The 10403-nt window shown below is 43.8% G+C and overlaps 1 protein-coding gene across 1 annotated transcript; it reads right to left on the bottom strand.

Moving 5' to 3' along the window:
* Positions 1 to 1157: 1157 nt before the first annotated feature.
* On the bottom strand, positions 1158 to 9930 carry LOC128764818 (RING finger protein 122-like). The gene is made up of 6 exons (XM_053875007.1): positions 9450 to 9930; positions 7218 to 7366; positions 5025 to 5067; positions 4913 to 4954; positions 4739 to 4821; positions 1158 to 2878 (listed from the first exon to the last, which is right to left on the bottom strand). Exons 1-6 carry the CDS (start codon positions 9465 to 9467, stop codon positions 2758 to 2760), a joined length of 456 nt encoding a protein of 151 aa, XP_053730982.1. The 5' UTR covers positions 9468 to 9930; the 3' UTR covers positions 1158 to 2757.
* Positions 9931 to 10403: the final 473 nt, after the last annotated feature.

Raw genomic sequence — 10403 nt, 5'->3', positions numbered from 1 at the left:
TCAAAACAATAGTCAGGACGTCGCTTTGATATTCATCGTAATATACAAGATGGAATGAATCTCTTTTTTAGTCGTATTTCCTTTGTTTGGTTTGGAATCACCACACACGGACACTCAGTGTGAAGTTTCCCCAAAAACATTTACTTTAACTTGATTAACTATGGCGCTAGACCAGGGACAGCTTACATTATCATTGAAAAAGAAAATAAAAGAGAAAGAAAAAAAATGCCAACTACAGTTTTGTATGAGAATCGCTCGCGTTTGTCCGGTATGTCTGCGGACAAAAAGTCTTATTTTGAAATCAATGCCACGTCTTTTTCCTGTCAGATTAATAATGTGACCAGCAGAGGGAGCCCGTTGCCCAGAACTGGACTTGCTGCATGCCAACCAGTGAATATGATCATGTGGTTGTTACTATGAATTACTACCATTACTACTATTCTACTCACACATTGACTGGGTTCCTTTTGAAAATTTGAATTTCTGGTTTTCAGTTTGGTCATTTATTGTCTTGTAGCCACTGAAACGGGGCCAATGTCGTCATATCACTGCAATGGTGTCTAGTCTCCCTGAATGTGGCTAAATGGTTTTTAAAAAAAAGTTGGAGCTGAGAGCCAAAAATTTAGTTTTCTCGCACTGAGGTCAGGGTGACACATGTAAATGTGCAGGGAAGAATCCAGAGAGTGGAGGTCTGTTCCTCTGGTGTTGAGTCAGCCAGAAAGATTTTGTAAGTTCCGTAACACACAAGAGCTTTTCAGCAAACAATAATTCATATTTTCAGCAAATACGCCATCACAGTGGAGTGTCTGTGTCTTCACTTTCCCACACAATAAAAGGGATATTCTACAATATCAACAATACATAGTTGCTCTCGAGCCGTTGGTGGTTGGTGGTTTGGTTTTTCTCAATGAAAAGTCGCTGTGGCAGCTGAAAAACACGGATTTAGGGGACAAATGACATTGTGCTGACTCAACTAGATGGTCTGCAATATCAGTGAACAAGCAAGTGAAAAGAAAATTGAAGTACTTGAGCAAAGCAGCAGCGATTGAAAATGCAATGAGAAACGAGTAGCCATCAAGATCAACTATAAGGTGAAATTCTTGAACAATAAAAAGAGCTAGTGATGAAAGACAGTCTTCAAAACGTGATCTTTTATTCATACATTGATTTTCATCATGGGCACCTAGATTTGTTTTTATTTTTTTGAGGATAAATGACATGATGATAGACAGAGGAAGCGTGGATGGCCCCATCCATACGTCCAGGACCACCCCTGTCTCCTGAGGCCGCCAGCTTGCTCATGAAGACCTGCCACATCATGAGGAGCCTGCGTAGATGCTGCCTGTCTCCAGCTATTCCAGGTGTCTTCGGATCAGTTGCATATCAGTCTGGTGTTGACTGTTTCAGCTGAAGCTTCATTAGCTAAACTGTGTGTGCTTGATGGGTCGGAAGAAAAACCCGCACCAGCCCGGCCCTTTGAGGACCGGTTTGCCCAACCCTGCACTAGACTGTTTGCACACTTCCCTTCTGATCGTTGCTTCAGCCTAGGAACCAGGACCAGCAGACTGCTGAAGACATGTACTCACGATTAAATGCAGGATCCCTTACTTGTGTACATGTGATAAAGCTGACTCTGATCTAATCTACACTTGTGGTCTCTTCTTTCCAGAGAAAGCCTGTTGAAGGGCAAAGCTTGAATGAGATGATGATCTATATTTGGAGGACGTTTAGGTCGGTAAAGAATTTACTTTTGTGTATACATATTTAAAGCCCGTATGAGCCAAATAAAATGACTTGAGTGCACCAGATTTCATCCTCAGGTTGACTCAGTTCATCCAAGCTTTGAAGTCCAGTACTGTGATGTTTCACAACCATAAAAACTTTATTCAAGTTGGACAACTTTTAACAGTTGGAACATGGACACAGCATTGAGTGCCATTTGTATGGGCTGTGGAAGTGGGAGCTGTAGTTATCAAGATAACAATCCCAGTCTCAGCTGGTTAACATCAACTCATCCCCAGAGGGATCATTTCAATTCTGATAATGATAGCAGAGGCCGTGGCGACAGTGGGATTAGTGACATTAATTCCTCACATTTCTGTTCTTAACATCTTCACATCATGTCTACCATCAAAATCTGTTGTGGCACAAATATGCCTACACTGTGGAGAGTGTGACAGACAGTCAAATCACCCAATGAGAGGACCAGCTCTGGAGCTTCCCTTCTGAAGAAACTACTGCCCCACACGCAACAAAAACTACACATTACATACTGTTAAAGTGACTTTCTGAAATACAAGTGGATGCGGACTATATATATATATATATATATATATATATATATATATATATATATATATATATATATATATATATATATATCTCACCACGTTTCACTGATACATAAAATGTGTTCACCATGACTTAAGGCACTTTTGATCAAGGTTAAACAAGGTCTTATCACTTTGTCGAGCCATACCTTTAATTTTCGCTTCAGTAATCCGCGCCTTATCAGTGTTTGTGGCTCATGGCTGTCCACCCTCACTCAGGTGGTTAAAGTTTAATTCAACTGTTCCAGTTCCATTTACAAGAAATGACAGATCAGCGTCACATGACCTGTGGGCGTTGTCATGGAAGAAAACCACAGGTGAGGCGTCTCCTGCTTTCAAGAGTTCCACACTCGGCTTGTTTTCCTTCCTTCCACCTTCTGAAGCCAGCCGTGGAGGCGACATCTGTCGAGCCAGACCTGGACATTCTTCACACCTCCAGCAGGCCCTGGGGTTGTTCTGGTGACTGCGTGTTGTCGGGCTGGATGCGACAAATGGGCTTGTTGCACATCGGACACACACTTCGGATCTCAAGCCATTTCAGAAGACACCTGAGGGGGAGCAACCACAGATACAGCTCTTCACTTTGTCATGACAAAGCCACACCTGGTAGTGGCTAAGCTAACTGCCAGCAGCACTAAAATCGAGTCTAAAATCGTCTCAAACTTTGTGGTGATTTTAGAATCGCCACAAAGTTTGAGACGATGCATGTCCTCTATGCTGGAGAACAATTGGCGCGCCATTTCTAAAATGTATTATTTTATTATTGCGCAGCAAATGAAATAGAGGAGGAGGAGAAAAAAAAAATATTATTAATTAAATAATTTCATTAGCTTGCATATTTACACCTAAAGATTCAATACAAAGCTTCAAATGTAGTGACATCTCTAATCTTCCAAAATATCTCTCAGCTTGTTTTTCTTGAAACTGTATTCAAATCTCATCAGATATAGTAAAAAAAAAATGGGTATTTTCTGCTCAGTCATGAGTGTGCACCAACACCATCAGTCACTGTGAGAGAAGCCTGAAAAATGAGCTCAAACTTTTGTCTCTCGCCGCTCACCATGAGGAAACGATGCACTCTAGACAAATTATTTTTTTGCCACTTTTCCAGACAGACTCTTCCTCTTTCTTGTGATGTGCTCTGAAATGCTGTGAGACTTTTGCATGAGCCTCACAGATGTGTGGCCAATTCCACTCCTGGCCCGTTGACTCCAATATTAATGCTGGGGCTTGTTTTCAGAAAAAAAAAGAGATGTGGCTCATTTTCAACTCGCTGCCAATTGCAAACTATTTACTGTAGAGACTGCAAAGCCTCAACATTCACACAATCTGCTAAATTCAGCAGTAGTTTTTGAAACATCCTCAGTTGTTTGAGAGGTATAACCGAGGGAGATTTTCAAATTGTGACTCATCAAAAAAACAAGTGGTCAGATGCAGGAGAAAGGGGATGTGATGTGTCTCTATGATGACCTATGATGACCAGCCAGTGCTAAAGGTCACAGCCAAGGTACATGCATGTAAACACAAAAGTTCTGACTTTCACTCTCACACACAGACACACAAACACGTTGCATTCACACCCACCCATCCAACTTCTCTGGTGATTCCAGGTCTAGGAATCAGTGGGTCTTTTGACAGTTAACACATGCCATGTAGATGCACATTACAGCACTGAAATGTCGCACAAAACCGAGTGTGACATGGCAATAATACACTGCTTTCTCTACTGCGGGTCACAGGAAACTGTGGCTCCAGTTATGAATCAGTATCTGGGTTCCATCATCATGAGGGCTACAGACAAAGAGCATCATCTCATCATTGACAGTCTCACACTACAGACATATTCAATTATTCAATAATTATTTGCTTCAAGCTGGACTCCAACAAAGGGCCATCTTGCTCCGATGCTTTTGAACTGAGCACTAACTCACTGTGAAATCATATTCATTCGAGTGGCTCATCTACTCGAGTCTCTTCAGTGATTCACTGGTAGAGACTGAGTGCGCCGCTCATCCTCAGCACCACAGGGCGGTTCAAGTGTCGACACGTCAGTCGAGCTGGCTAGACCAGATCTGTCATGGAGGATATGTACATAGGAACCGGCGCTACCGGACAAGAGCCGATTCAACGAGTCGATTCACGAGCGCAGCCATCAAAGTCACGCCTGCGCCGCAGGGCAAAACAGATGAAACAAATCATGCTGAAACACGCCGAGCAGATTTGTCAGGAATCCTCCCGCGGTTTCATCAGGCCTCACTCACATCTAGAGAGAGATTCTGTGGTCGCCATCGACCCGTTCCTCGAGTTCTGTCGCTCTTGAATCGTGTGCTACGTCATGACTCAAGGTGACAAAGGTCTGATGCACTGAAACAACCATGCAATCCAGGAGCGCAGGGATCAGAACTCACTTCTTGTGAAAGGCGTGCGAACAGGGACACACGCCGAGCTCGTCCCGGCTCCGGAATTCCTCTAAACACACTGCACATGTTTGCTGTCAAAAAAGTAGATTCGGGATTTGTGAGTTTAACCACAAGATACTTTAAAATTAAAGTAGGTCAGATGTCATGACAGTCAAAACTTACCCCGAGAAGACTCAGCTTCTTCCCCGCTCCTTTCAAAACGACCTGGAAATGAAAGAAAGATTAAGACCACATGAAAACACAGGAGCAGAGAAAAACACCACTCTTCGGTTACCTCATTGTAGCCGTATTGATTTCTCGCACCTTGACGCCGGAGTCTGCAACAAAAGCAGTCATTTTATTGCCCTATATATTCTATATATCTGCTTTAATCCGAACATGTCTCAGCTTGGACAACATAGCTTCAACGCAGCTGTGGAATTTCCAAACATGCCGTACACAAGTAAGAGCCTGCGCATCTTCACCATGTATATCTTTAGTCATGAATTGATTCATAAAAACTGGGACAGCAGGACGCGTTCAAGTCCACAGATGTACATCCACATCTTTTTGTGTACTCGCAATGTATTTTTAAATCCTCCCTGAATGTTCCCTGCTTCTTTCTACCACCACATTAAGTCACGATTCTAAACATATCGTTCAGGTTATCATCAAATTTTACTCAATTAAAAGAGTCTAGAATCAAGATCAAGATTTTCAAAACTGTCAAATGGACTGCACGAGAATGTAGTGGATCTCTCACCAGCGGCTTCACAAACATGAATTGAAAGAATGAAAGAACATTCATGACAGACGCCTTAAAAGGGATCCCAAACTTGAGTTTCACGTGCAACAGGTGTGTTCAACTCTTGCACTCATCAAACAAAACAAAGTTGTCTAAAACAACTGTCAAATTCCAGTCCGCCCGATCATACTATCTGAAGAGAAGAGTTGGAACTGTCAGAGTTTATTTAAACAGTATGACATTTTAAGGGACGTTGAAGGCATTATAAGGATTTCTAGGCTTTGCCCTGACTAGTTAGCACATTGACACAAGCTGCATGACACATTTAGGACTCTGCGTTGTTAACTCAGATTCATGAGTCTGACAGTTAAGACATTTGTTAGCTTGAGAAGCTAGCAGTTAGCATTGTCGAAGTATCATGTGACCTTGCTCAAAAACCTCCTCAAAACTCATTCCTTCTTTTAGTTAACAACACAAATAACCGAAACATTTTGAAACAGCAGTTCAAATGACCCACTTTTCACCCCATTGATTTTGAGATACTCTGGATAACTCTTGGAAAAGCACTCAGAGAGCGCAGACCAAGCAGCTCCAGTCAGCCCCAACTGGAGCTGCAGTTAAAGAATTCTTTTTAAATCCTGGATCCAGATTCACATATTCCCCAATAATGTCATCAAAATCCACCAATAACTTTTTAAAACACCAACAGACAAATGGACAAAGCAACAGCATCAAAACCATAAATGGTATGTGGAGAATGGTTTATTTATTTAGTTACAATTCGCCAGCTCAACGCTATTACAGTTCTTTAGAGAAACCAATTCACTCAAGCTACACTCCCCTGAGCTGCTGTCACGGATTAATATAGTTTGTTTCCCTAATATTGTTAAAGATGAACTTCAACTTCAAACCTTGAAAACAGGAAAAACCACAGTGAAAAGTTGATGACTCCAGGCTGAATGGAAGCAGTCGGATTGCAAGCTGCACACCTCTGACATATCTGGTTACAAAACAGCTGCACAGCTGGAGATATGACCCAAAATATCGTCATATCAGATTTTCAAGAGACTTTTTGTGCGTTTTTCAGAGCTTCTCCGCATTGTTTCATCCACGGCTCACAGCCACTTCTGTTCCTCGTGACCTTGTTCCCGCTGCCTCTCTCGATGACAGATATAAAAATAGTCAACCGTCTTTGGTTTCTCACCCAGGCTCTCGCTACGACAAATTCAACGGTAAAGAAAAAAGAAAAAGCAAAGAGGGGAGCGAATTTCATGACCCAAATGAACAAGTTTGGATCACACGTGTCCCTCCTATTGCAACAGAAACATGCAAGTCACCTGCTTTAAAGCTCATCCGTGACATTTAAAAAAAAAAGAATCTTAACTGGTGCGTGAACAGCACGTCTTCCTTCCATCACCATCTTTCCATTATCTCTTTCTGATCATGAAAAACAACTCGCAGAAGTCGTTCAGCAGGTTGCGCCTGGAATCCCGTGACCCGACAGCACAAGGCAAACAACTGCTGAACATGTGCAGAAATTATTTCATTTTAATTCAACCATATTTCTGCTTTTAAATTCGATTTTAAGGCTTCTGCTTTACTTCAGTGTTGACGCGGAACAACTCATGAAAGATGAGCAAAAGCGAATTTAAGAGCTTGACATTTAAATAAAATCAGACTTAAGCCTGCAGGTAAACTCAAGTGTCTTGTGATGAAAACATCGTTCCTCAGTCGAGCTCTTACCTGAAGAGGTAGCAGCAGAAGATGAGGCTGAGCATGAGGATGAAGAGGCCGATGCCGAGGATGATGATGTAGACGTTGAGCGGCAGATGGAAGAGCTCCTCACTTGCCATGTCGAAGCAGGCGACCGGGGTGTCCTCAGTGGGGTCACCCTGAGATAAAGGCAGAAAGACGACAATGTGAATTTGACTCAGACATGCCTGACAACTGACGGAACACTTGAGAGTTTACTTCGGCGATGATGTATGAAGTTATGAATAGTTATAGAAAGGACCTCCTTCATTCTCAGTCATTTCCCATTCCAAACCATCCATCTTATTTTGAGTTTTAATCTAAGTCGACATGTATAATATTTATTTGAATCTAATTTAGTATTACTACTATTCCTACTATTAAAGTGAAATAAGCCGTCATTGTGCAAAAAAACGTACAAAAAAAACATGGTAAAAACGGTCTTCAAGAATGAGAGAGCTCTTTGGTTTGTGGACACATATCTGCCTCAAGCCTCAGAGCAGCATAATAGCTGTATCATAAAGAGAGAATTCATGAGAGCATTAGGGAGGTCTGATACATTCCTGCACCGCCATCTGATTCGAGGATATGGGATTGGGTTTTAGGAGCCGGTGTGTGTGCTGTATCCGTGTAACCTATAAGGTCTGGCCCACAGATGCTGCGTACTACGACTGGGCTGCCTCTTGTTTCGTTGAAATGCAATATGGCTTTAAATCTGCGCTTGTATTGGCAGCCCATCTGTCATATCTCATGTCTGAACTACATTCTAAAGCTCAAACCTGGAAAGTACTTTGACGCACAGCACCTTAAAACATCTCACACGTACTAACTAATTTCACGGCGGGACAAGAAAGCGAGCTGCGACTTTTCATGTGGACTTTTACACGGACGCTGACGTCACCCTGGAATGTGTTCACCTCAGTCAGAAGACCTGCTCATGGCTCATGAGTGAAGGACAACAACATTTTACCTGAGGAGCATGAACACTTTACATTCCTCACAAATCACACCCCGGGAGTCGGGGTCAAATTTATGATCTGGCGGTTCAGATGTCGCTCCCGAGGTCAAGGGTGAGATCAGGAAAGCGCCCTCCTCATGTGCCGTGGGCGGATTTAGAAAAGGTTTCAAATGTGGTTTTGGTAAAAGAGAAGCCCGGCGTAATCTTAGCAGCGAGTTTGTAAATCATTGATAGTGAAACACGAAAAGGCAGCCGGCACTCTACATGACAGCAGGTGAAAGATGTTGGATACAACAAGTAGATGAGTGGAGCTACTGTTGAGTCAGCTGACAGAGGAACCAGAAATCAGATCGCAAATAATGGCCCAAGGTTTAAATTGACACACTTTTTGGTGTAATAACTGGAATTAAAAACCAAGTCTGGCGCTATTTATATTCTTATTACATTCAGTATCACTGATCACAACATGTCCTCCACCTTCCCCTCGCCCTAGTCACAGCTTCATGTCCTCCACCTTTTCCTCCCCAGATCCTCGAGTCACACCTTCATGTCCTTCACCTTCTACCAACCTCATTGGCTACCTTCTTCTTTGGTCCGACACATTACTTTGTCTCCCAAATCCTGCACTTGAGCTGTCACCTCTGTGTCTTCAGCTTCATTCTCAAAACAATACATCACAGCAGAGACCACTGCGTTTGTAGGCCACATTAAATGACCTAGTGGGCCCCAATTTGGCCCCCACACGCCTTGAACTTGACACGTTCTTTAAGTTAATATTCAAGTCTTGTCCATTTATAATTTAAAAAAAGTCTCAAAACAGTCCAAGAGAGTGACACTTCACATTCCAACTAAAGACACCTCAAGTCCTTGAGCCACCAAACGGACCCGACCACAGTTCAGATGGCTTCACTAACCCAGCAACCAGGATGTTGTCGGTGGCAACTAGAAGAATGGATTACTGGTGTGTGAGCGAAATCAGGCCCAAACTTGACAGGCAGTTAAGAAGGTTGGAAACAAAAAAAACAAACTCAAATCCTCGTGTAATGCGCCATCCTGACTTACAAGAGTATAAGTCTGTGCTTGTTCTTTTTGTATTGTCTCGCTGGGATTTCAAATTAGTCACAGGTATCCCACACAGAGACAACAGCAGGGGATGAGAACATTTGTGTGCCAGTGGAGCTCTGAGTCACACGTGAACGAGTTGCATCTGGATCCATAAAAAACGCAGGAGACATTTTGGGAAGCCATCATCAGTTGCTACTCACTGAGGCACCGCTGGACATGACACATCAAGCGAGTAGAAGTTGAGACCACAGGTCTGGAAGTTCGGGTGTGACCTCTGCAGTATCCAGAAAAACGCTTCACCGTCTGGTGATGAAGTCAAGAGGTGAAGCCCAGCCTTGTCCTCCTCGTCTGAGAGTGAGCCGATTCACAGATCCCCTTCAAGTCTGTGATGGCAACAGTCAAGTCCAGTGATCCGTTGAGCAAACCAGTCTTTTGGAGGTCGAGACAAAAACACTCGCTGCTTCGAATCCAAACCCTGACTGAGCTCTGTTGTCGTCTCGGACCTGGACCAGGAAGCTCGCCGTTCTCTCTGCCCAAGTGGAGAAAGAAAGCAGCACGCGATGGCAGGTGAAGGCGATGTGGATGTGGACGGCAGCAGACCCAGGCTGGCCGCCTCAGTCCTCGTGCGGCGGGCGAGTCCACATCCTGCAGATGTGTGCTGCTCCTGCTTCAGTTTGTAAACAGATCTGCGCTCATGTGATTCGCTGTCTGGTCGCAGCTCCGCTTTCACCGCCCCCTCCTTCCTTCCGCCCTCGTCGCGCGCGTGCCCTGCCGTTACCCCGTGCCCCCTCAGGGCTTCTCTTCCTCTGGCCCCGCCCCCCTTCCCCCTATGCAGCTGCAAGCCAGTATTATTGAAGAACAGCGAGCAGATGGCAGGTTATGGCAGATTATGAGGCATGTCATCGATGTGGACTGCCGTCTGTTTGCATCTGCACGTCTCATTTATCTCAATGTTGCATCGTCTACCCTCACTAACGTCACTTTTTTTTTATCGTTGGTTACAAAAGGAACTAATTGAAGTGTTGCGCTTAGGTCGTGGGGGCAGCGATCTGAACTAAGAGCCCTACGCTTTCCTCTCGGCAGAAACCTGGCCAAGCTCTTCTGCGGGAATACAGTCGTGTTTCCATGACAACCGTGAGACCAAGTCAGTCAGT

Source organism: Synchiropus splendidus, chromosome 9 (genome assembly GCF_027744825.2).
Source record: "Synchiropus splendidus isolate RoL2022-P1 chromosome 9, RoL_Sspl_1.0, whole genome shotgun sequence".
NCBI lineage: Eukaryota > Metazoa > Chordata > Actinopteri > Syngnathiformes > Callionymidae > Synchiropus > Synchiropus splendidus.
Note: the sequence above shows the minus strand (reverse complement) of the source record. Positions and strands in the feature narration are given on the sequence as shown.